The sequence below is a fragment of the Amphibalanus amphitrite genome, unplaced genomic scaffold, assembly GCF_019059575.1.
Source record: "Amphibalanus amphitrite isolate SeventyFive unplaced genomic scaffold, NRLGWU_Aamphi_draft 000960F_arrow, whole genome shotgun sequence".
Classification (NCBI taxonomy): domain Eukaryota; kingdom Metazoa; phylum Arthropoda; class Thecostraca; order Balanomorpha; family Balanidae; genus Amphibalanus; species Amphibalanus amphitrite.
In genome coordinates, this window is record NW_024882454.1 from 249,767 (window position 1) to 275,622 (window position 25,856).

At 48.2% G+C, this 25,856-nt stretch overlaps 2 protein-coding genes across 10 annotated transcripts in view; one reads left to right on the forward strand and one right to left on the reverse strand.

Annotated features, from left to right (window-relative positions):
- The window catches only part of LOC122368601 (nuclear distribution protein nudE-like 1-B), a 50,679-nt gene extending 39,443 nt beyond the window's left edge, over nt 1-11,236 (forward strand). For all 6 annotated transcript variants that reach the window (XM_043342703.1, XM_043342705.1, XM_043342706.1 and 3 more), the window contains exons 4-9: nt 1,555-1,703; nt 2,291-2,427; nt 3,018-3,206; nt 3,685-3,815; nt 6,627-6,724; nt 9,936-11,236. In XM_043342703.1, coding sequence (XP_043198638.1) covers nt 1,555-1,703; nt 2,291-2,427; nt 3,018-3,206; nt 3,685-3,815; nt 6,627-6,724; nt 9,936-9,987 — 756 coding nt within the window. In that variant the 3' untranslated portion in view covers nt 9,988-11,236. The remainder of the gene's footprint in view (nt 1-1,554; nt 1,704-2,290; nt 2,428-3,017; nt 3,207-3,684; nt 3,816-6,626; nt 6,725-9,935) is intronic.
- A 4,237-nt stretch (nt 11,237-15,473) lies between these two features.
- On the reverse strand, nt 15,474-22,167 carry LOC122368602 (26S proteasome non-ATPase regulatory subunit 10-like). Of its 4 annotated transcripts, none has more exons than XM_043342713.1 (6): nt 21,861-22,167; nt 19,589-19,703; nt 18,673-18,771; nt 17,907-18,053; nt 17,310-17,507; nt 15,474-16,432 (listed from the first exon to the last, which is right to left on the reverse strand). In XM_043342713.1, the coding sequence occupies exons 2-6, from the start codon at nt 19,694-19,696 to the stop codon at nt 16,298-16,300; spliced, it is 687 nt and encodes a 228-aa protein (XP_043198648.1). In that variant the 5' UTR covers nt 19,697-19,703; nt 21,861-22,167; the 3' UTR covers nt 15,474-16,297. The 4 variants fall into 4 exon arrangements, with proteins under 4 accessions (XP_043198648.1, XP_043198645.1, XP_043198647.1 ...); XM_043342710.1 differs by having other exon boundaries at nt 21,782-21,865; XM_043342712.1 differs by lacking the exon at nt 21,861-22,167 and adding an exon at nt 21,031-21,119.
- Nucleotides 22,168-25,856: the final 3,689 nt, after the last annotated feature.

Below are 25,856 nucleotides of genomic sequence, written 5' to 3' on the forward strand. Positions count from 1 at the left end.
AGGGTGGGAGGGGAGGGGTGTTGGCTGGCAGACGCGCTAATGGAGGCGCCAGGCGTTCGGGGAAGCTGGCTCTGCGAAATGAGGCCGGGATAGAACAGTGCGAGGGAATTTAACCATCGCGTGCCTTACGATCCTATGATACGATTAAATGCATTTCTTCGCGCAATATCATAGTGCGGAAGTGAAACCAAACAGCCCTAAGGGATTCCTTGATTTTGTGAGGCATAGTGTCTACGGAACGATCTCTGGTTTCTCATCTTGCTCGCAGTGCTCCATCGCACATACCTACATCAGTGCGCTGTTTTTACTTTTTGCAGTCCTTTCCTCTGTGTCCCACTTTCAACCCACCCGGTCCGTCTCCCCGCCCCCTCTGCCCCCGGCTGTGACGTATGTGACGCCCGTGACGCCTGTGTGACGCTGTGACGGATGGAGCTGTTATCGGTTGTGACGTGGGGGCGGGAGGGGTCAGGCCCGTACCGCCAGTCACAAATACAGACGCCCGATACAGGTGGTGTGTGTTTGGGAGGGGGAGAGGGTGATAGGGTGGTTTGGGACGGACTGGGTACGTAGTGGCAGATGCATTTATGCCATATGCTAAGCCATGACTAGCTTCGCGGTTGAAAGTCGCCAGTTGGTCAAACATGATCAATTCGCCTTCTTGAGTGTATGATGATAAGCCTTCCTGAGCAAAGGTAGCATTGGTTTGGACTGCAGTAGTAAGATAAACATTCGATGATAAGAGCCCAAAGATAACCATCCTTTTGTCCTCTGACCAGTGACCAGAGGACAAAAGGACGCTCGCAAAATCCCAAGTTTATATAGGTTAAATAGCACGCAATACGCATCCCTGCCGAGATGTGGCCAACTGCGCAGATGCCGAGTTACTCTGTTGCATAGATAAATGACCGGTGGTTGTTGTTATCTCGTACTTGAAAGGTCACAGATGTCCTTGTAGAACCAAAACAAGAAGCGGGTGGGACGATAGCCATCTGAGAGAAGCTGTCCACCTGCTGTGGGGCTCACTGTGTTGAGAGCCCTCCTCGCTCACTCCCCCTCTCTCCTCTCGGCGTTTCTTTTCTCACAGCCCACCCTCCCAGTCCATCTCTGGCCTTTCCTATTGCTATATGCTTTGCAAGAGAAGTGGCAGCCCTAATCTCTAACATCCTCCGTCAGAAAAGATCCTCTCCCCTAGACACTCCCCTCTCTCTCTCTCTCTCTCTCTCTCTCTCTCTCTCTCTCTCTCTCTCTCTCTCTCTCTCTATCTCTCTCTATCTCTCTCTCTCTCTCTCTCTCTCTCTCTCTCTCTCTCTCTCTCTCTCTCTCTCTCTCTCTCTCTCTCTCTCTCTCTCTCTCTCTCTCTCTCTCTCTCTCTCTCTCTCGCTCTCGCTCTCGCTAGGAGAAGTCGGAACACCTGCAGTTATGACCTCTCTCAGTCCCTTCTGTCTTTCTCACGATAAGTTGAAATCCACACCTCTAACCCCTCCCCTCTCTTTCTCACAGGAGAAGTTGAAGTACCTGCATCTCTAACCTCTCCCCTCTCTTTCTCCGTTACAGGAGAAGCTGGAGCACCTGCAGGTGGAGGCGCACCACGAGATCTCGGACCTGCAGACCGGTCTCTCGGAGGTCACCTCCATCAAGGACAAGCTCTCCAAGTACATCCGAGAACTCGAACAAGAGAATGATGACCTCGAGAGGGTCAAAAGGTCAGTCGGAAGGTCATGGGTCGGCTGGTCGGAGGGGTGGAAGGGGTTCGTATGGAGGAAATTGCATGAAATTACTGATGAGAACTTTTGCAGGGCTTTTAGTTGGGGCGTAACTTGTTGTTTAGATTCGATAATTCGCCTCCGTAGTAGTTGTGGTAAAATATTCTTGTGCTTTGCTCTATGTGGTTAATCTTTCAAGTTTTAGTCATTTGGTGGCCAAAACCGTTATCGTCTCTCCTGCTTTTAACCCTCGTACAAATGATTTGCAAAAATGACGGCTTTTTTATAATGATAGAATTAGCGTCTGTGGATACTGAGCTGTCAGCTATGTGGACGCTAACCCAACACTGATCAATGGCCTTGCGATAGGTCAATCGCCAATCAGGGGTTATCACGTCCCATGACGTCATGTAATGCAATATCAGGACCATCGATAGTGCCACAACATTTCGCGAGGTTTTACTGCCATGTATCAAGCCAATATAGGAAGATTGAAGGTCAACATAGATCGATGTAACGTGGACGGAATTGACGTCACCTTTACGCCACATGACGTCACTAATGTGTCTTTGTTTATGACGTCACAGGACCATGGTGGTATCGCTGGAGGACTTTGAGGGCCGACTGAACCAGGCGCTGGAGAGGAACGCCTTCCTCGAGTCCGAGCTGGATGAGAAGGAGACGCTGAGGGAGATGGTGCAGCGACTCAAAGACGAGTCCAGAGGTCAGTCGGGTCGAGAGGTCAGAGTCCAGAGGTCAGTGAGGTCATTTAGACGTCACTGAGGCCTCACAGAGGTCAGTGAGGCCACAGAGGTCAGTTAGAGGCTGCATAATAGCCGAAAAGTGGCCGTGCTATACTGCAACAAACGTGAAGTCTTTATTTATCGTTAATCGTTTATTTGTCGGTCAGTCAGTTGGGTACAGGGATCGCAATTCATATGTGGTCGAGAGGAAGTGTAGCGACTCAGGAACTTTGATCCTCCTTTCAGTACCTAGCCCCACACCTGACCTCCCCCGTAAGTCGTACTCGTGACCTGACCTGACTTGTTATGTCTCGTGACCTCGCGTTCCCCAGGTCTCCGTCAGGCACTGTTGAGTGTTGACCTCTCCTCACCTGACATAACCTCTGACTCTGCAACCTCCATCGGGCACTGCTGACCCTCTTTTATCTTTTCATGATCTGACCTCTGAGTTGCGACATCCGCTCCTTCGGACCACTGTTGAGGGCTTTGACCTCCCCTTACCAAACCTTACCCCTTTCCTGACTCGTCTGTCGTGACCTAACCTGACCTGACCCACGACCCCGCCCCTCAGATCTCCGTCAAGAGCTAGTGATCCGCGAGCGTCACGAAGCCGACGACCAGGAGCCCGACAACGAGCGGTCAGCAGTGGACAGCAACAAGCGGCTGGAGGACGGGCCGGACGGTGGGGTGCGGCCGGTGGCGCCGCCTGTGGCGCCCACAGCCACACCGGCCGCCCTCACTGCCAACACCACCGCTAAAGGTGAGGGAGGGAGGGGGAGGGGGGAGTGGGTGAGTGACTGGGTGGGTAAGGGAGAGTGGGGAAGAAAGAGAGAGGGGTGGAGGAGAGATGGGTGGGATACGTGTGGCGATGACTCTATTGAGGAATGATAAGCATCTTTCGAATGGAGAACCCAAATGTTCAAGGTATTCACTACTGTGTGCTACGCAGCAGGCTAGCTTTTTTATGTGCTTCTTTTTCATCGTCGTGTCGTTGAAAGTGGCACCACACAGGTGTTGAGTATAGTGTGGATACCGACGACGGTGTCGTTAAGGATCAATTAAGTATATCATTTTTGTTTATCCAATAAAGTTGTGTTATTGACCAGCAATTTAAATATAAGTGAGAATGCGTCAAAAGGTTATCCCACTCCCATATTGTTAGGCCGTCAATTGTCAAGCCCCTCATATTTTACCCATATAGTCAGTAGTCACGTGACTGTTTTCCCATCCTTCCACAGTGCCACCGGCGGTGGGCGAGCAGCCGGCCACCAACGGTCACGTGGTCGCTCCCTTGGACGGCGGTCCCATGACGCCTTCGTCACGGATTTCGGCGCTCAACATTGTCGGCGACCTCCTGCGTAAAGTCGGGGTAAGTCCGCGATTGGTATACGGCACGATTGTGGCCGTCCTCTAAATGGTACATTCGTTGTAGTAGTGATGCTGGTTTTTTATTATTGTGCTTTTCAAATTATCTGCGCGTTCACTCAGCTTAGCTAACTGAGCTACCGTAGTAGTTTTTGTTTGGTGTTTGGAAGCACTGCACATTAGTTTCACGGGTTCTGGTGTATTATACCCGCACACTAGATGTTGTTGTGTTTAGTTTGCACGTCGCACCGCAATTGGTGGACAGGTTACACTTGTTCGGCGTTTTTTTTTTTTTTTGCGCTGTCTGTTAGCGAGAGAGGCTCGTGTTTGTGTCCTATAATTAGAATGCCCTTTCCTTCCGACCGTGCCTGATCGAATCCTTAATCCGTAATGTACTTCCTTATTACTAAGCTGTATATAAGTGCAAGCCTAGTCATTTCCCTACTGCAAGTTTTTCTTCTTTTGAAACTTTTTTCCAGTTTTTGTATACGGCGTTTAATTATAAATCGTGTTTATGAACCCCTTTCACATTTTGTTTTGCGGTGCTTCTTTTACTTTCGTAGTTTTGCCTCGGTATTTAGGATCCTTGACTGCTTTTCTTCTGTTCTCTGTCTCTTCTTTCTTCTTTATTGCATTTTCTTTTTTCTTTTTTTATTCTTCTTTCCACTGGGGCACAAAACGTTCGGTTTACAGCACTGCTGTTTCATTGCTATTATGAACCTGTCTTTTTGTTGGACCCTCGCTAACTTACCTTCGGGATGTCCCATCCTTTCTCCAGTCCTGCCCATTTCCATCAAATACCATCCCTCACCTATCACCCAGTTTTGGATCTGAGCTCGTCGCATGGCCGGTCGCTTTGATCGACTAGGTCTCCGCAGTGTGATCCTTGTTGTGTTGAGCGCAGTTCCCAGTATAGGCGGGATGCCGGCTGCACTGATGGGCTGTGCTTTCACTTCCTTTTTTCTTTCTTATTGCCTTTTGGACTTCAACTCTTTTTGCTAGATTTTGGACTTGCTGGCACTGATCGAAGTGCATTTTCCGCGTTCCTCTTCTGCGCCGATATTCTTCAGGGAGTGTCATGTTTCCATGCCCCACGTTAACTCTTCTAGGCGGTCTTCATCCTTTCCTAAATCTTGGTCCACACCTCTCTCCCTCCTCCCTATGCGCCCCAGTGTCTCCGTTCCCCGGCCGGCTAGCTCTGACCTCTCCCCGTGTGTCTGTGCGCCATCCTCCGTTCTAGTTGGACCGCTACATGTGTAAGGCGTGCGGCAAATTCCGCTGTGCGTGTATACCGGCCCAGTAGTGGGTCCCGCGCGGCCCGCTCTTCTCAGGTCTCAGGCTGTGATCAGGTCAGAGCGAGCGGCGCCAACGCGAGCCGCCGAGCCTCACTAACGCCGCCCTGGTGGCCTGGTCTGGAACTAACGCACGCGTGTGGCTGTGCTTCCAGCTGGTTGGGATTTGATTCGGAGCCTCGCCTGGCGTGGGGTGGATACTGGATAGGATATTTACAGTCATAGGCCTCCTTCAGTTCGTGTGTGACTAGTCTCATGGCTAAAACGGTGATCCTGGTACTGACAGATCCGATCTTGTTCTTTCATAGAGTATCCTGGTTCTGCCCTGAGTCCTTTCTGAGGTAGTTTTCCATCTGTTTTTCCCTTCAGTCTTAACAGTGATTTCTGAGCTGGCTGTCACTTGTTGGTCTAGTTCTTCTCTGTCCTGTGCGATCCTGCCCTGTCGCTTCCCGTCTCATCCCGTCTTATCCTATCCCATCCTCGTCTAAAACACGTTCCCTTCCTACGCTATCCTACGCGCTAAAATTTAATGTATCCTTATCGAACACCTCCTTTCCATATTGTGGGCGCCGATGACCATGACTGTAGTCCGGGAGCCCAAAAACCCCAATTTATCATCATCATCATCATCATCATGATCCTTTCCAGCTCGGTTGACTCCTTCCCTCCTTCTACCATACTAATCTCATCCAACTTCAGATCACGTCTAGCTGGCCAGCAATTCTGCTGCTGTGAATCGCGTGAAGTCGTGACTAACCTAGTCATTCTTCAATAGAGGGGTCGTGAAGAAAGCATAGCGCGCTTGGTGGCTTTGCTTTGTTTGCCGTGACCATTGTCTGTCTTGCTGGCTTGCTTGTGGGCTTTATTTCATTGTTTCTGTCTCTTTCTGTGCTTTTCTTTTTTCTTTTGCCCGTGTTTCTGTTGATTTCTGTTTCGCGCTGACTTGCTTCTTACATAGATGACTGGTTCTGATACGTGCGTCACATTCTCGAGTGTTTCAGGCTGTCCTCTGATAGCTTTTCAGCTGATTAAGTTGGTCCGCTCATACTAACCTACGGAGATCTTTGCAGGATCTTTCGCGTGTGTTGTTTTTACGACATTAATATCCTACATTGAATTGATGTATGCTGATTTCAATAATTCAGGTTAGGTAGAATTCTAGAGAAATTATTGTGTTCAATGCCGTTTCCAAATACTTAGATGCAATCTCACGGTAGATCATACCACGACGTTATTCACTTCTTGCTTTATCTTCGATATGGATATCCTAGTTTTTAACATCTTTTGCTGGCATTGTGTCCGAGACACCCTGAGCCCTGACTTGTTGGAGAAACGAGTGTATGTTCTCATTTATGACAGTTTTCAACACCCTCCACGCTCTCGATTTTCCAAACTTTCACGTAAACTGACGATATGGTACCGATCTATGCGCTAAGCGTCCATCACTTCCCCTTGATTACCAAGGTATGCTTTTTTGTATGTGTGTGCGGCTGTATGTCTTACGACACTTCCCATTTCCTCAGGCGCTCGAGTCCAAGCTGGCCTCGTGCAAGTCGTACGTCAAGGACAACCCGCGGCCGCACGCGGGGCACGGACAGCAGGTCGGCCGTGACCTTCACAGGTCAGAGGCCGGGTCAGCGCAGGGGCGCACTCAGGGTGGGCGGAGTACAGGGTGTAACGAAATTATCCGGACATCTATTTTTTCGCCATATCTGCTCGCAAAGTTTCTTTTTTAATGTTAGGAGCTGGAAAATTGGATGAATGCATACCTCTGGTATCTGCTCTCAACTCAGCAGTGACCTGACCTTGCGAAATGACTCTTGTTCTGAGTAAAAGTCGAGTCGCCGACGGGTTCATTTGATAGTTTTCGTTTAAGGCAGTGGAGAGAAGGGAGTACAGTCTCTCGTTTCGTAGTAAGGCTACGTGTTGGTGGCATGGTGGCATGAGCCAGAAGCTGGTCTGTCAGCAGCTGGACATCAGCAGCAGCCAGTAGCACATCTGCCTCAGGCGTAATAAGCTGGGACTTGGTGGCAGACTCAGCCCGGCCTCGATCGCAGAAGGCGCCCTTTGCCAAGTGGTGAGGAGAGTTGTCAAGATAGCGACAAGGAAACGGCACCAATTAATCTGCAAACTGACTCGAATTCTTACCAAGGCAGATAATAAGAGGTCCCACATCATAACTCACCGTTACCCGCTCTTTAGCTTGGTTTTACTGCCCTTCAAACTGAAAAAGACAATGAAATTGACGGGAAAACAACCAGTCCACCACCTTTGGCCTCAGGCCAGGGCGTGACCACTGGTCGAAGGAAGACATGAATGAGATGGCCTGGTCGGATGGGAAGCTGTTCGAGCTGCGATGTCCGTTGAACCGTCAAATCGGTCATGTGTGGGCTGCCAGCAGCTCGAACATGCCGGCCGTCGCCGGCGTCAAGCATCCGGTCAAAATCCAGACCTGGAGCATGTTCAGCTGCTGTGCAATATTCAAGCTGTTCATGACGCCACAGAAAACCACATCAGTGACGAGTATTACCGGCGCAACATCCTGGCTAGCGATTGGTTGGAGCCACTCAACCAGACGGCGCAGGAGGGCTCTGTTTCTGAACGCGTACTGATACCTGATTCAAGCCGCGCAGTCTTCATGCGGGGCGGCGCACCACCTTCAAGTCCCCTAGCAGAATGAGAAGCGATGCCGAGAGGACCTATTTTTCTTCTGGGCTAACGGGCTATGGCTTGGAAATAGTTCCCATCCCAATTCCATCGATATCTTATGGACTATTGTCCATCAGGAGATGAATGAAGGGACACCCGCCACCAGCGCCGCCCAACTGTGGGCACAGGCTAGCAAGGCGCTGCTCTACATGAAACCCACTGTGCTGGAAAACCCAGTGGCTGGAATGCTCCAGAAATTTGTACCTGCGCTCTTATGAAAGGTGGCTATATTATAATTCAAAAGAGAAAATATCAGATTGTCTTGCTTCTTAATTACAGCGCGAAGAAAGATGTCCGGATAATTTCGTTACACCCTGTAGGGGAGCAGGGGCGCACTCAGGATGGGTGGAGAAGGGGAGCAGGGGCGCAGTCAGGGTGGGCGGGCTAGGGGAGCGTAGTCAGGGTGGGTGGACGAGGGGGAGCAGGGGCGTAGTCAGTGTGGGCGGAGAAGAGGAGCAGAGGCGTAGCCAGGGTGGGCGGGCAGGGGGAGCACAGGCACAGTCAGGGTGGGCAGACTGGGAGAGCAGGGGCGTAGTCAATGTGGGCGGAGAAAAGGAGCAGAGGCGTAGCCAGGGTTGGGCTAGGGGAGCAGAGGCGCACTCAGGTTGAGCGGAGAAGGGGAGCAGGGGCGCACTCAGGGCGACTAAGCTGGAATTAGGGACTCAATTGTAAATTTAAGCAGTTTTTTTATGCATATCAGGGGTACCGTTTATTTATTACGTCTTTTCCTCATCGTCATTCTGTGTTTTCGTACGTTTTATCGTGTTTCAGCTGGGTTAATGCTGGTGAATGGGGACTTTATCCTGGTTGTTTCCAAATCAATCCACACCGGAAAATTTGTTGTGATTACAGTTATATGTAAACCAGGACTGACACGAACGCTTCTCAGCTAGCTTGTTTCTGGTCTAGACTTATTTTGTCGACTCCATCTAGTAGATGCAGGATCATTTCTGATCGCCTTCCAATTATGTTAGCTGTCTTGATGATATAAAGTTTCAGGACATCATAGTTGGGAGGACTCACTCTTCTTGGTTCTCAGTAAGTTCCTTGCGCACACGGGCTTGGTAGATATAATGGATGATCAAGCTTTGTGGCTTATCGGCGATGATGATACGTTTCCTCGGGCTATTCTGCTTGTGTCGTCCCATATTGTGTCGTTCTTGGTGCTTTTTTGTAACAGCTGTTCGACGCCATGTATCACTGTGTGAGGTCATTAGCGTCACTCCATAACGTCATATTGTGTGGTCGTCGCAGGCTGCGCAGTCTGGGCTCGGAGTTTCGGTTCAGCTGACCTGTGTAGGCGGGGCCAGAGTCGACCGGCCTTTACTGGTCAGAGGCCGGGATAAAGGGAGACAGGGAATGAGAGAGATGTGTGCCGTGTGGTGTTGCTTTTCCGGTGTGATTGGACTCGGCCGAAGGGAAATGGGTTTTGTTTTGATTTTGGGTTTTGACTTTGATGTTTGTGTGGTTTGGGGTTTTTATTGGTTGGTTTTGATTTTGGGTGTTGAGGCCTTTATCGAATAGGAATCGGGTTTGGTTTCAGTGTGGTTTTGGTTTTTGAGTTCCGCGGCTGATGGTTCGAGGGTTCGATGGTTAAGGATGTTTCGCTTTGTAAAGTGTGTTCTTTGTACTTCACTTTCAGTGTTCAAACCACTACATTCTTTAGAGCTTACCTATACCCTTGTCTATCTACCATCATTCTACATGTATCACTTCTTTATATCTATCTACACGTTTACTGTCAATTTTTTTTAAGCGTGGAGATTTGCATGTTTACCGTGCATACAATGTAAGCGCAGTAAGTTGCTCGAAGTTTTAAGTGTTGCTGTCAGCGTGGGGACCTGTGGAGTGTGGATTTACAAATGTTTCACTGTCTCGGAATCCTAAGGTGTCTGTTTGTTTGCTGTATCTTTGGAGTGTGCTATGCGTGGCGCGTGTGCATTGAAGCCAATGGGTACATTTCCGGATGGTTATGGTTCTTTGGTGGAGGAGCAGCAACAATGTCATTGACCAATGATCCAGGAACTCGCTATATGTGCCCGTCGAGTGGAAATGTGGAAACGCTGTTATAATTCGTCTCATTGCCTTATTTTTCTGACTGTTGTCCTTTTTTTCTCTCGCAGGGTTAAACCCAGGAAGGTGGTCACCAAAATTCCGACCCAGGTTCAGCGTTAAACGCAGGTCTCCGTCAGCTGATATCGCTATCTGTTCGAATACAAGCCGCCGCTGCCATGGCAACCACGCCACGCGTCACTCACCGCTGCGTCGCCATGCCAACCGCTGCGTCACCGCCTGTCACCGTACCAGCTTCCGGTTGCCATGGTTACCTCGGTTCACCACAGACGCCGTATGTGTTGCCATGACTACCACCGCTGTAGTATGTGCTCGCCTCATAGTTGACAAACTCGATCTACAATAGTGCGTGTGATCCTCGCTTTAGAAGAACGCTCTTTCAGTTCATTGCTTGGACGATCACAGCACCTTTATTCGTACCAGTGAGTGTGTGTTTCAAATGCGTGACACGCGGCTAGTGCAGTGCTTCTCGCTGGGAAAGCCATCTTGGCTTATCAGCTGCGAGGAAAGTGTATGACGGAGTGTCAGCAAGAATGGTGCAGAGAATCTCTGAAAAGTGCTCCGGTCGGGGCTAAGTGCTGGACCCACTTGTGTGCTGGGTGGTGCGGATGAGAGTTGAAATGGTTTCGAGTGTGCTGGGATTGACAGGAGGGTTTTCTCTAGTGGTCGGTGTTGGCCGTGATGACAGCGATGGCAGTGACAGTGGTGACAGTGGCAGTGGCAGCGATGGCAGCGGCAGATGCGGTGACAATGGTTTAGGTTATTCAAATTGAAAGAGTGGGGAGTTAGAGTGTTAGAGAGTGGACGGCAACGCGATGAAGAGTTGCAATGAAGGTGTTACATGTGTAGTTGAGTGGCTGGGAGTTAAACTAAATGTGAGATAGTGTAAGAGTAAGGTGTTGTGAGAGGCGGAGTGGGTGAAAGAGAGTGAACGAGTTAGTATGTGAGTGATTGCGCGTGTGCTTGTATGCGTGCGTGCGTGCGTGAATGAATGGGTGAATGAGTGAGTGAGTGAGCGAAAGGTTGAGAGAAAGTAGGAGATGGAGAGAGACGCTCCAGTCACTTGCTCTTTGTTCGTCCTTCATTTTGTGCTTACGTGCTCGCCGAACGCGTTTAAACATCTTGAACATGTGTTCTCGCTCTGCTCGCGGGAGACGTGTGGCGATTACGCTGCGGCCCGGGCTATCGGAGCGAGCCCATTGGCGTTGTTGTTTGGTAAGGTCCGAAATATCTGAAGTTATTTTCCCGTTGTGCAGAATTACTTTGCGAGTGATGTCTGTTTTTGTGTTGGCGGTCGTCCGGTAACTTCTTCCTGAATCTGTCAGAGAAAATATTATATTTCCAGTCTTAAGCTGCGTGTTCCGTGAAGTGGAGATGGTTGTAAGGACTCATCCAAGAACAGTGAATTCACGCTAATTAGGGTTTCGGACGAGTCCATTCCGTGACAAAGGGGAAGGTAGCTGGAATGGACTCGTCCAAAAACCGGGTTCTGACGAATTTGAGTGTGGACGAGTCCATTCTAAAGGGAAGGTAGTTTGAATGGACTCGTCCAAAAACCGAGATTTGGCGAAAATTTGGGTTTGGACGAGTCCATTCCGTGACAAAGGGAAGGTAGTTGGAATGGACTCGTCCAAAAACCGAGATTCGACGCAAATTTGGGTTTGGGCGAGTCCATTCCGTGACAAAGGGAAGGTAGTTGGAATGGACTTGTCCAAAATCTGAGATTTGACGCAAATATGGGTTTGGGCGAGTCCATTCCGTAATAAAGGGGAAGTAGTTTGAATAGACTCGTCCAAAAACCGGAATTTGACGCGAATTTGGGTTTGGACGAGTCCATACCGCGATAAAGGGGAAGCAGTTAGACTGGACTCGTCCAAACAGGGACCGGATGGCGTGGCTTTCAGTTTGGGCGAGTCCATTCTTCCGATTTATACTATTTCACTTACTCTGCGTCAATAGTTCGTTTTATAAGTGTGATAATGAAAGTAATGTAACTGCACATACTCTGAGCAACAAGGTCTGTATTTCCGCTCACTAAGTAACAAAATACATCAGGAAAACCTTCCCTGGACAGTCTTACGGGCATTGTACAGTATATCTAAAAAGTATGTCCCCTGGTTTGGCTCTCCCACAGGAGGCGAATCGGTAACTTGGCTGAATCCCAGTTGCGGCATCCGGCCGCCAGGGTCGCTGCCGCGCGAGCGGCCTTGACCGCTCGCATGTCATTGGCAGTTCGGTCCCTCCCCATCTATACCGAGGTGGGGAGGGGAGAAGAGGGGAAGAGAGGGGAGGGAGCGGCATCCGCTCGGCACTTGGCGATACCTGGCTGACCCCGCGCTCCCTCGCTGACCTTTGTCCTGCCCTCAGGCGAAGACCGACTTCCTGGCCTGTAGCGGCCCAGCGGAAGACCGAGCTCGCGGGGCGCGACTCCATTGGCCCAATCTTATAAATGGAATGCTGTCGTATTCACGGCATTAGATAATATTAATAGTGATACCAGCAGTGGATGTGGTAAAATACAGTCCAAAATAAACGAAAGCACTCGATTCGTGCATAATGCGCCCTCCCATTCAAATAAGCCCGCCCACTTCTATAGATGGTGTAGTTTCTTAGGGCGTAAAAGATGCAAAACACTACCGATTTTTTTTTTAGCTCGGCCACTGGGACCGACAATATACAATTGACTGAAATGCATGAAAACCATTTTGCATTTAGGTAATAGCCGTTTTCTGCACCCAAACTTTAGCCAGTGACGCCCTGTCCATTCTAAAGCGTTTATAAGATTGGTCCCAGCACCCGATTTTATATGAGGAAGTCGTTTAAAAAGCATCTTATTTCTAACGAATTTATTATTATGGCCACTTTTACAGGACGGGCGTCTATAGAGCTTTGACTTTTACATTTCTTCCTCGTTGAGGAGAAACGTTTTAACCCTCACCGGACCTTCAGGTTTTCTGAATACCGAGGGACGTTGGGGGTTGGAAGTGAGGAAACAACCCCCTTCGCCGATTCGCCCCTAATTGAGCTAGAGCCTCACGAAAGAAACGATCGTGTGCGTCGTTACGAAATGCAGCGATTGGTCTCCGATTTAAGGACCAGGGACAGCCGATGACTTCGGAGGTCAGGTCAAGTGGCCCAAGGCACAGGTTCGGTTTTTGGTAAATAACTTCGCTAAAAATGATCGCAGATCCGCGATTTTAGCAGCATCGTGTTTGTCTAGCTCAGGCGTGTCGAATGGTATACTTTTTCTTCGGGTGAGATCAACTTACCCTCACCCGTGTAGAGGGGGGTCGAACGGACCCCCCTCCCTCGTTTTTCGCGAATAACTCGCGTAAAAAGCGGCCGATCGCGACGAAACTTTCAATACCCTCGCGTTAATCAATTTTACACCCACCCTGAAATTGTCATGACCCTGACCTTGATGACCTTTGACCTGCGACCTACTTTTCGGACCATGTTTGGCCGGAATCGCGATTCGGCGTATGTCGGCTCGCATTAGCGGCGCGTTTGCAGTCTTTTCGTGGTTTTAAGCGTTCAAACATGGGATATGATGTTGCTTCCATGCATTAGGGTGGGTGTCAAGGTCACCGGAAAGTCAGGTCAGGTCATTGACCTTTGATGACCTCGGTTCACTTTTTCGAGTTTTACATGTTTCTAGGCCAGTTTTAGGAGCTGAGTTCGAATTTAGCAGTCATATGAACATTTACGAAGTAGTTTTGGTGCCCTCGTAACATGTTGCGAAGCTGTCAGAGGCGGTTGCCACCTACTACGAATACCCTTACTGGTTGACCTGACCTGACCTGACTCGACCTGGCCTAAATGCATGAAGACATCATCTGTGATCAAAACTAACATGATATTCGTGATCAGCACCCCGAAAACCCCATAGCAGCCACGCTTTACGACTTTCTAACAGGCCCGATTTTCCCGACTTTTGGGTCATTGACCTGACCTGGAAAGTCAACCGATGACCTAGGACCTTAAAATTGGGTATCATCGACTTCCTCTCGTCACGGCCAACACGCTCGTTTTTTCCGCGAAGCTCTAGCTCGATCAGGGGCGAAACGGCAAGGGAGGGTCCAACGGACCCCCCCCCCCCCCTTATACGTTTGCGGCTGGAAAAACACCAATAAGGGCGAGAGTTAAGGTGTTAACCTCGGGTCAAGGTCAGGTCACAGCCCGTCAGGTCACGAAGCTGGTCAAAGGAGGTCATATTGCATATCAATCGATTCGGCAGGTCTTTTCATGTCCATTAGTGGCTTTATCGACTCGGTAGCTTTAGTTGATCGGGAGTTATTGACGAAAAACTGATACCCTTGGTTACGTGATAAATGACGTCACGCAAGATCAACAAAGCAAAATTAAAGCATCAGACCTTGCAAGGAGCGCATGAAATCACGATTCCGTGTGCTTGAGAATTTGAGATAGTTGTATATCATTTCCGGACCAAACTAGCAATTTCCATATTTCCCTGACTTTTAATGGTGAGAGACTGACCTGATCTCAGGCGACCCTTCAGAAAATCCGAGATATACATTTATACAAGTTGTGAGACTCTCGATCATACTATAAGATCCTGTAAGTTTCATCTCCCTATGAAAGCTCTGCACTGAGGGTGTAGCGAAGTTGAACATTTTAGGAGTGTGCACACAGTCCTAAAATGTTGAGGACAGTTTAGGACAGTTTCACACAGTTCATTTTAGGACTGCTCATTTATGACGTCATAGATCAGTGACCTGACTTGACTTTAAAATGCGGTTGGCGTAAAAAAATCTGACTTATCAAATCCCGACTAAAAAAATCGACTTATAATCCGGTTAATCAAATCCCGACCATGTTTTTACCTGGCCATTAATGTTCTAGCCTTACAGGTGATTGTTTGAACGCGGAAGATGCTGAATCTTGGTTAACCCCATACTTATCGTATGATAAAGAACGTCAGTGTTAGAAAGTTAATTAACAATTTTATTTAGGATAGTTTAATTCAAGTGGGTATAATCCGACTTGACAATTTACTAGGAGGGTTTTGCAGCGCTATTAGTTCGGCATTTAATTATAAATCATTGCTAATTTCGATCCGGATATCGTTATTCAATGCTGGCCTTTGCGTCCTCAGAAAGTTGTTTATAGTCATGAAGGCTTGCATTGACCCATACTTTCCATTTTTCAGCACTATTATTCGCCGTAGTTGACTAGGTGTTTTCTTCAGCTCTCCCCTGAATCCTTTGGCTTAGACCTGGCGTATCACCCGTGCATCGCAAGACGCACCTACCACACACAAGTTCATGATCCCTACGAACCCACATCAGCGTCCGTTCGCTTGGTGTGTGACCCCTTGACCTTTGGCCTCGACAACTGCCAGCTTGCTGGAGCACCCCTCCCTACACGCGCTGCCCCGCCCGCTCCCCTCCCTCCCCCCCCCCCCCGGGGTCGTGTCACGAAGGTTCGGGCTTACGCTACTACCGGCCGCTGCGCAGCTGTCACCTAGCGCCTGGGAATGTGTGGTCTGGTGCGGATTCAGCCAACTACCAGCTCGCGACACCAGCGCCACGTAGTGGCGACGGTACATTCTTTTTAGACACACTGTACAGCTTACAGCACGATGATTTTTGACAAGCTTCGAGACAGCTTCGACTCGACAAAATAGCGAGAGAAAGCTATAACCATAGGAAATCGAACGAGTAAGTGAAAACGCGATACAGTTCCATACAAAAATCCATACCAGTAGCCAATAACAAACGACGTGTGTACAGAGCGAGGGCCAGTAGATGAATGGCCAAAAGCACCGAGGCAAGCGTTCGACAAATTGTCAGTTCCATTACAGCTGTTGGACCAGGCTTTAGAGAAGAGGACAAAGAAAGACGGCTTATTTTGTGAGTTCCTAACATCTACTGCAAATCAGTCTCATATGCCACAACTTTCGTTTTCGCACAAGAATAAACCATTGTAACACCAGCGCACTTCAACGTCCAAGAGACAACACACTGCAGTGGGAAACACCATGAGACACCAAACTGCTGCGCATCTTTTATGCCTCCTCATGTCAGGACTTTAACGATGACCTGACGGGCAAGCTCGTCTTGACTTTAACGAAACTCCCTTCCCCGCGAAACAGAAAATAGCGAAACGTCATAACAATGACATGCCAGGGGAGATGACAGTACATTATGGCAGCTGCATCACAGCAACAGATTTCACGAAAATCCAACTTGAGTTACAAACACTAATAGGCCCTTCCGACGAAACGGTAGAGGGCCCAGAGAGGTCGAGAAGCGGGAATGAAAGTCGGCTTGAAATAGAGCCATCGGCAACCCGCCGGGCTTCGTGACTGACGGTGGCGACAGCGACACCTATACCTGAAAGGTGGCGCCATTTGCAGTATCAACGGTAGCGCCATCTGTGCCAAGCCGAGTTACACAGCGGGCGGCGCAAGCTGCTGGAGGTCGCGCGCCAGCCCCGGTGGCGCCATCTGCAGCGGAGTACGCTCCGCCTTGTTCTGCAGGTCGACCCGCGAGCCGGACTGCACCAGAAGGCGCGCCACCTCCGCCTGCGGACATCGAAAACCGGTAATAGTCAGACCGTACTTTTTACAGACAGTGTTCAAGTCGCGCTCTGAGATGTAGTTGTAGGTATAAAAAAATGTTTAGATATGAGATCCCTGAGTTAAATATCCTCCGCTATAGCTTTATTTACAAAAGCACTCTACCAAACACTAAGGCTCACCTACTTCCCAGCAGGGTTGTGCTTGACTTATGAGTCGAGTCAGAAATTTGACTCAACTCTGACTCAAATGAGTCAGATTTGAGTCGAGTCGGATAAATTGTTGAGCTGTTGAGTTGAGTCAGAGTTGAGTCAGACAAAAATATCAAGGCGTTGAGTTGAGTCAGAGTTGAGTCAGTAAAATAACTTTTAACATTGAGTTGAGTCAAACATTTAGGAACATGAGTCAGCTGACTCAACTTTCCAGAAACAAGCTTTTCATTCCCCACCCACCCCCCACCCCCCGCTTAACAACTTCGCCCTGGCCCTGCTGCCGGACTTTTTCACCTCCCCCCCGCTCAACAGCTTTGTATCTGAGTCAATTTTGAGTCAACTCACTTGACTCAACAATAAAATTGAGTCAAGTTTGAGTCGACTCATATTTTCATTGAGCCGCTTGAGTCATGAGTCGAGTCAAGGGAAAAAAGCAGCTCCTTGTTTGAGTCAGAGTTGAGTCAGGGCTTTCTGAGGTTGAATGATGAGTCGAGTCGGCAATTTTTTTTTTTTTGAGTCGAGCACAACCCTGCTTCCCAGTCTTACTACTGAGTCACTCTCATTCTCATTGTTGTATCTTTTTCTCCTTAGAATCGCGGCTAAGTCACTTCTCAAACACCTGAAGCTATCATCCTAAACTTATGCCCTCCCCCCTCCTCTCCAGTCCGTACCTGTTGATCCTCGCAGGCTAGGTGTAGCGGCGTGTTGCCGGTCCTGTCGGCAGCGTTCACATCCAGCTGGTTGCTGTACTGTAGCAGCAGGTTCACACAGTCCACGTTACCACGTGAGGCGGCCCGGTGAAGTGCAGTGCTACCGTACTTGTCGGCAGAGTTGAGGTCGGCATGGCTGCGGAGCAGTGCGTCCAGAATCTGACGGGGGAGGGTGGGGGTATTAAAGGGGTGTGTGGACGCAGCTGGGGATTAGGAGATATAAGGAATGTAGGAGCGTCGAGGAGGAAAAGAAAATATGAGATAGGGAAGAGGAGGGAGCGAAGGAGGGAGGAGAAAGGGACAAGGAGAGAGAAGACAAAGAGTACATGGAGAGGTGGTCGGCCTGTCCTTGCCAGCGGGCTCGGTCACTCTCAGTCACCCTGTCGAAATGCTTGTTGTCCAGTGCTATTATGACCAATAAGTCTGACCAAAATATGTTATTACGCTATAAGTTATAACAGCTGCAGAGCACTGAAAAATGAAGGTACGGGAGATACTGCAAACAGGCGCCATCTTGGACTAGGCAAGTGTTATCGCTGTCCTTGTCTCCGAACCCACCTCCTTGTGGTTTTTGGACGCGGCGTACATGATGGCCGACTGTCCAGTCTGCGTCACGTGGTTCACATTGGCACCGCGCGCGATCAGCAGGCGGACGATGGCGGCGCGTCCGGCCGAGGCGCCGATCAGCAGTGGCGTCCAGCCCGACTGCGGGGGTAGAAAGAGAGTCAGAGGTTAGTGCCTCGGTACAGGCCAACGGCAGAGGTCAGTGCCCGACTGCGGGGGTAGAAAGAGAGTCAGAGGTTAGTGCCTCGGTACAGGTCATGGGTTACAGGTCAATGGCAGAGGTCAGTCTGAGGTCAGAGCCCGGCAGCAGGGAGAGATGACAGAGGTTAGAGGTTAGCGCCTCGGTACACGTCAATGGCAGAGGTCAGTGCCCAACTGCGGGGGGTAGATGACAGAGGTGAGAGGTTTGTGCCTCGGTACAGGTCACGGGTTACATGGAGTCCGAGGTCAAATATGAGTGATATAGGTTATTGGCAGTGACAGTGACTGTGTGACCCACTTCATTCACAGTCACCACAACACATGATTCACACTTCACACTCGCGCAGTGGAACAAGATCGCAACCACAGCGAGGAAACAAGAACGTCTGTCCAGTTACAGATTCGATATTCGAAATTCAGCCTTCTACTCACCCAATTCCGTTCCGCACTACAACTACCTTCTTCCTTTACCTTCCTTCCAGTTTATCTCCTTAACCCAGCCATTCCAGTCCACCTTCTCTCCCACCTGTCGTACCCCCTATACCATCTGTCCACTCACATCATCCACGGGGTCCACGGGAGATCCATGTTCCAGTAGTAGCTCCACGATGTCACTGTGGCCGCCACTCACAGCCCAGTGGATGGGCAGCCGAGCCGACTGGTCAACAGAGAGCAGAGGGAGCGGTTAGAGGGTTACAGGGGTTACGGGTTAGAGGGAGCGGTTGGAGGGTTACAGGGGTTACAGGTTGGAGGGAGGAGTTGGAGGGTTACATGGGTTAAAGATTAGAGTAGAGGGTTACAGGGGTTATGGGTGTATAGAGTGAAGAGTTGGAGGTTTACAGGGGTTACGGGTTGGAGGGTTACAGGGGTTACGGGTTTATATAGGCAGGGGTTGGATGGTTACAGGGGTTACGGGTTTGTAGAGGGAGGAGTTGGAGGGTTACAGGGGTTACGGGTTAGAGGGAGGAGTTGGAAGGTGACAAGGGTTATGGGTGTATAGAGGGAGGAGTTGGAGGGTTACAGGGGTTACGGGTTTATAGAGGGAGGAATAGAAAGGTTACAGGCGGTAATGCATGATAAATCAATTATAGAAAACTGGAGCAAAATACATGTGTACCTACCTGACTGTTTCTCTGGTAACTGTGAACTCAATAATCAGCATAAAAACATGATTAGTCACTAGCAATGATGCTGCCTTCTGGCCCCTAGAGGTTCATGGGATGGTAATGAATATGTGTAGCTTTGCATGCATCCTCGTCTTCGATGGTTTATTCGTTTCAGATGAACCTGAAGTGGCATTAGAAATAAGCACTCCCAAGCTTCAATCAAAAAATATCAAAACGCACTCAAGTCAGTAGTAGGTAGCAAAACTTCACCAACATCACTGTCCATCCTTTACTGCTGTCTAATTCTGCTTCTACCCAGCTCATCACATAACCACAGTTTAGAGTTCACCAATCAACAGCTGGGCTTACCTCATCCTGTTTGGTGGGATATTTGTTATTTTTCAGAACCAGCTCCTTCACTCTGTCACACTTGCCCTCGTAGGCCAGCTGACAAATGTCCTCCTTGCTCACGTCCATCTGGATTCTGGAACATGAAAGATTATCCCTGAGTGAAAGATAAGGATACCTACCTACCTTTTCCAAGTTGGTTTCATTTGAAAACGACCACCAAAACATGGATTGGCTACAGCCAATTTGTCACTTAAATGCTAGACTTTTTTGCTAAAATCCTTGGGACTTCATCTCTATGGCTCAGTGGAATGGGGATGGGAATGGGTATTTATATACACTGTGGGAATGGGGACCCAGCCAAGTGAGTTAACCAGGGAGCAATGTTTTAGGTCTTGTTCCTTGTGAGCCAGTATGGAAGTCCTGTCAGGTTGGTACCGACTGGTGCAGCTTTGTTACCCTACCTGCCCCTGGTATGATTAACGAAGTAGATGCCTACCAAAGTATAAAGGAAAGAGGCATAGGGAGCAGGCTGCTCATGGGATGCTGCCTCTTCTCAGTAGTACCTATGTCCTAGTACAATCTACATGTTTGGCATATCTGTTTTCAGAGGTATTGGTACTGGTATGTCTTGTCAACCCTGTTGCCATGACTTGCAGACTGAACTGGACCCTGCATCAGTTCTCTGCTCCGCAGAGTGGCTGAGAATGGGCGGATGGAGACTCACAGGTCCCAGTGAGCCAGGTTGGTACAGGCTGGTGCAGATTTGTAACTCTAGCTGGTATATCTTGTCAACCCTGTTGCCATAATTTTCAGACTGGACTGGACACTGCATGGACACTGCATCAGTTCTCTGCTACGCAGGATGGCTGATAATGGACGGATGGAGACTCCCAGGCCCCAGGTTACATCACGCGCAATGTTGCATGGACTTGGACACTCGTCAGCTCTCTCAAAAACCAGGAATAGGTACACAAGCAGAGTAACAAATAATGCATTTAATTAGAAATTAAAATGCAGAACAAATGGTAAATCAGCAGACCATTAGAAAGATCAACATTCTGAACTCTGAAGAAGATGTAAGCCGAATTGTATTAATGTAATTTCCATCGTAATCAAAGATGAAAACGAATAAGCATTTAGTTTTTTCCATTGTAATTCCATTCTTTACTGATGAATTCCCAGTTAATCCAAATGAATCCACTCAAACATACATAAATTGAGGAGATTCAGAATTCATATCAGTTGGGCAAACTAGACTTTTGGAATCAAAATATGGAGGCATCAATAATTTGATTCTGGTGGGAGGAGCCATGACCAAATATGGGCATGGAATCAATTTTTTGATTCATTTGGGTACACTTTTGACTTCAAATGAATCGTTACGGTTGAAAAAAGGCCCATGACGGTGAGATTTTTCTTTAAAAGATAGAAAAATGTGTTAGGTTTGCAAAAAGTGTTACCTCAAAGCTAAGAAATTGTCCCTTTGGCCTTGTGAATGGGAAAAAAGACAGAGCCACTGTCCATCATGTAAAAGCTGTTTTGAGGAAATCACACTGTATGTTATTTTTGTATCATGAATCACATACTAACCAATCAGTATTTGTGTAAAATGGCAAAATGAAATTTTTAAACCCCTAATTATCATTGTTGTAGTGCTTTTATATTATTTATATGGTTTTTACCTGTTGCTTCAGTTTTTGTATTCTTGACATTTAAAAATTGTGAATTGTTATCAAATGTAGTGAAGGTAAGGTACAACAATGCTATAGGTATCAGTTGTGGTGCTGAGGATACCACTAAATGAGAATAATAGCAAGATAAATGCTGTATTCTTGCAAGTCATTGTTGCCTATCTGTTAACATTACCTGTGAATCAAAATAATGATTAGCCAGCTGATGGGGAATCAATATTATGATTATCTGTTTAAAGTGAATCAATTCCTTGATTGCCTTTCACTACCTATAGAATTCAAATTGTTATGATAGTAGCAATATTATTTTGCTTAGGAGATAGTTCAAGCATTTCTGTTCAAGATCAGGCATGCTCCTTCTTGAAACACTCTCTTATTTTTGTGTGATTGGTAAGTTAGAAATGGTATGCATTTATGCCCAAAAGGAATCAATCTTTTGATGCCTCAATATTTTGATTCCAAAGGTCTAGTTTGCCCAACTGATATTGACAAAAGAAAACAAAACTGCATTACAAATTACAATGATTCCTCTTGAATGGCTCTCTTCATTTATTCTTCAAATCAACTAAAAGCCTAACATGGGTTGACTCTAAACCTACCTTTTGAAAATTTCCTGTTGCGATCGCGATGTCTTCCACGCTATCGCGTTAGATTCCCAAGAAAATTCAGAAACACTCCACTCAATTGATTTTGCTCAGTCACTGGACGACAATGCCAGGCTGAAGCAATGTTCGAAAATTAGGCGCCGTCGCCTAGTATGTCTATGTTGCCTAGCAACCTGCGCAGTACTAAAGAGATTCCAGCAGGTTGCTAGGTAATTTCTTTCTATTACTCAGATACAGTTCAAAAACGAACAATAATATTTGTCAAAGTGCGCTGCCGCTGAATACTACAGCAAACTCAAATGAAGACATTCGATGACGGCTAGTAATTTATCATACGATTGAAGGAACAGGAAGTAACAGTACAAAATATGACGAATGAATAAACGTTTTACACGACAGTAAAAAACGAACTTTATGCAAAACGGTCTTTTAATTTCTTTTGAATATTTTTAGAAGTAATGGGAGAGTACTGAAGTGGCTCAAGCTCATTATCACCATCGACCTCGTCTTCCTCCCCTTTTCCACCGCCCAGCACAATTCCCTCCCATTCACCACGACGCCGACAGTACGCACTGTCATTCCAAATCGGCAAACACGACGAATTCAGCGAGGTTAAGCGCTTGTAGTCGAGCCCAAACATATATAGTAGGTACCGTGCAACAGAAAATAAGAATGTCAATATAATTGACGTAATGTCTACCTCAGAAACACCCGATCTCTCATTTCACCCATCACGTGGCCCGCACCAACACAATCTCATAATATCTCCCCACATTTCCTTCCACTCCGTCTACCTTCAGATTCCTTCCCCAGACGCGGTTAACCTCCGAAAACACCGTTCTAAAACCAGCCTTTTGGAGCCTCCGAAACACACCATACACGTGTTTCAGCGCTGTGGGCGTCATTGGCATAGGCAGGTGGACCTCCATGCCGATCTGCAGCACGTCCTGCAGCTCCTCCGCCTCTGCCTCAAGCCACTCCCACTCCCCGCCCTCTATGTCCACCTTCAGGTAGGCGATGAGGGAAGTCAGGTGCCCCAGTTGAGCACGGAGGTCCCGCAGCGTTGCCAGCTTCCAACCACGTGCGTTGACTCGCGTCGAACCACCGAGACCGATGGAATGAAACACCGCACCGTGAGTGTCTTTCGGAGTTCTCGAACCACTCAAACTCGGGTCAAACGTGTGCACTTCACAACCGAGCTGGCGCTTCACATCGCGCTCAAAACTCCACTCGTCTCGACTTCCGAACGAATAGACGAGACAGGGCAGCGCTGGGGGCTCGTCTAAACAGATGAACTTGTTTCCGTCGATGGAGCCCGCAGTGTCCTCGCTGAACGTCTGCCCTCCTAGCATGGTGAGACGGCGACACCAGTGCTGGGGGAGCTCGATAAATGAGAAGAGGGCAGCCGCCATGGCTGCCGGGTCGTCGCTTGGAGGCGGGAGGAGGTGTTCCTCTGTGATGACGGTGAGCTGCGGTGGGGGTGATTCCAGGCGAGGGCAGATGGACTGACGCACCAACCACGTGCTGGGGGAGACGGAGAAACAGGGTTAGGGACCCGTCTTACCTATGTCCTTGACATATTTAACTCAGCCAACAACAGACACAAACGGAGGTAAGCGGAAGTTGCCTAAAAAGGACAGTTGGTGTCTATTCATTTCATAAACCGTTTAAATATAAGACCTTCACTTTCGATTATTATATCTTATATACTCGTATGCCTAACTATATCAAAGCACCTGACCGTTTATAAGCTAAATGTGTGTTACCTGTTCAGTGAACAGGTGAACAGGTGAACAGTGTTCACTGCTCTCCCCCGAGCTACATCCTTATTCCTTACCAACTCCAGAGAGACCAGAGAAGAGCCAGCAGGAGACATCCAACTTTGAAACGGGCCACCATACGATTACGGTCATACGTAAACATTGTTACCAGCGCTGGAGTCAGTTTCCCGTCACCTGTGAAAGACGGCATCAATTCCACCGCTAGTTAGATTGCAAAAGAAGACGTTTGTACACGGGTAGACGGTTCATTCATATAATCACCGATGCCGGTGCGCGAGAAAAATAAGTAGCAAGACCGACCAACACTAGTTTCTGATACCTATTCTAAGCCTTTTAGATCCCAACAAAAGGTCCATTTGAAAAAAGATGGACCTTGACTGATAAAAAGTGACTTTTTAGTCACTTTTTATTGACTGAAAAATATTTAGTCACTTTCTTGACTGAAAAAGTGACTTTTTTCAGGACCTTGACTGAAAAAGTGACTGATAGTCGACCAACCAATGGAATGGTAATTAACTGTTTAAAGGCGGCAATTTCGATCATCAACAGACGCTTTGACCCAAGAGGCGTAAGAACACTGTGGGTGAAAATAGGCAATAGCGATAGCTTAGGAGGCATAAAAACAGGCGATGGCTACAGAAGGCATCAACAGGCTGTAACTCTAAACGGTTAAGTAAGTTTGGTTTTAATTTGCGACCCCCCCCCCCCCAGAGCAATTACCCTCACCAATATACTCCAGCCCACAAACGAAGCACCGTGCTCATTGATTGCAAACCCGCTAACATCACACTTTCACTGAATCAAAGCGACACGACACACTTTTTGCAGCAGTCAGCTCACTCGATACGATACCCAGTCTGGTCTCCACTTTTCTCGCTCCCTCCGAAACACGTTTTCATTTTCACCACACAAATGCAGCCACCTGTGCCCAGCGGTTCCAACGAACCCCACCCGCCGCCATTTCCCTAAACAGTCTCACGCTCCCCCGTGTCAATTCAAATGGGAGCCCCAGCCCCCACTATCTGTCGGTGTCTGTCGTATCGCGCTCTTTGCTGTCAGTTCCTGCACACCTGTACCCACGAGTTTCTTGAACACTGCGCCTGCCGACTGCCGAACAATGACAGTCCACATCTGGCCAGTTTCCGAACGATGACATTGTGCCATCTGGCCAGACAAGACAAGTGCACCTGCTCGATTGCGAATCCGAGTATAGGTTGGCAAATGTGAGCGCGGGGCATGTGAAACTGCAGGGAGCGAGATACAACGCGTAAGTACCACATGTCATGTGTGTGATATGTAGTGTTTACACTGCACAACGCACATACTCCCACGGATTTCTCTATATCAGCATAAAAACACATATTCGGTATAGATATGTATATGATTGTGCATTAAGTTCAGTAGACGTCCGTTCTCCTGACGTACCTATCCATATGTCGCTCGTAAAAAATGTTCATGGGAGATAAAAAAGACAAAAGCTTAATTCATTGAACAGATTTTCTCTGCATGCAAGAACTCAGGGGACCGGAAGTACGATGCTCGAAGAACTCAGGTCGGTAAACGGTATCAGCTATAAGATGTCTTATCATTTCGGTCGATCGGATTACTGGGCTTTTGGCGAACTACTTAGTAGGAACATTCCATGCCTCTACAACGCTAGCTAAAAACGCTTGGCTGCTCGAAAAGTACAAGAGCTCTTATAATATAGATATGTGCGATTTGGTTTCAAATGATGGAGAGAGAGAGAGAGAGAGAGAGAGAGAGAGAGGAGAGAGAGAGAGAGAGAGAGAGAGAGAGGAGAGAGAGAGAGAGAGAGAGAGAGAGAGAGAGAGAGAGAGAGAGAGAGAGAGACAGAGACAGAGACAGAGACAGAGACAGAGACAGAGACAGAGACAGAGACAGAGACAGAGACAGAGACAGAGACAGAGACAGAGACAGAGACAGAGACAGAGACAGAGACAGAGACAGAGACAGAGACAGAGACAGAGACAGAGACAGAGACAGAGACAGAGACAGAGACAGAGACAGAGACAGAGACAGAGACAGAGACAGAGACAGAGAGAGAGAGAGCGGAGGCGCACGACGCCGTTTGAAATAAACTCGTTATTTCCGGGGCGAACAGCGACACTCGTTTGCTAAAAACTAGGGTTCTTATTTGACAGTAGCTTTTCATATTATTAGCAACACATATTATTATATTATCATTCAT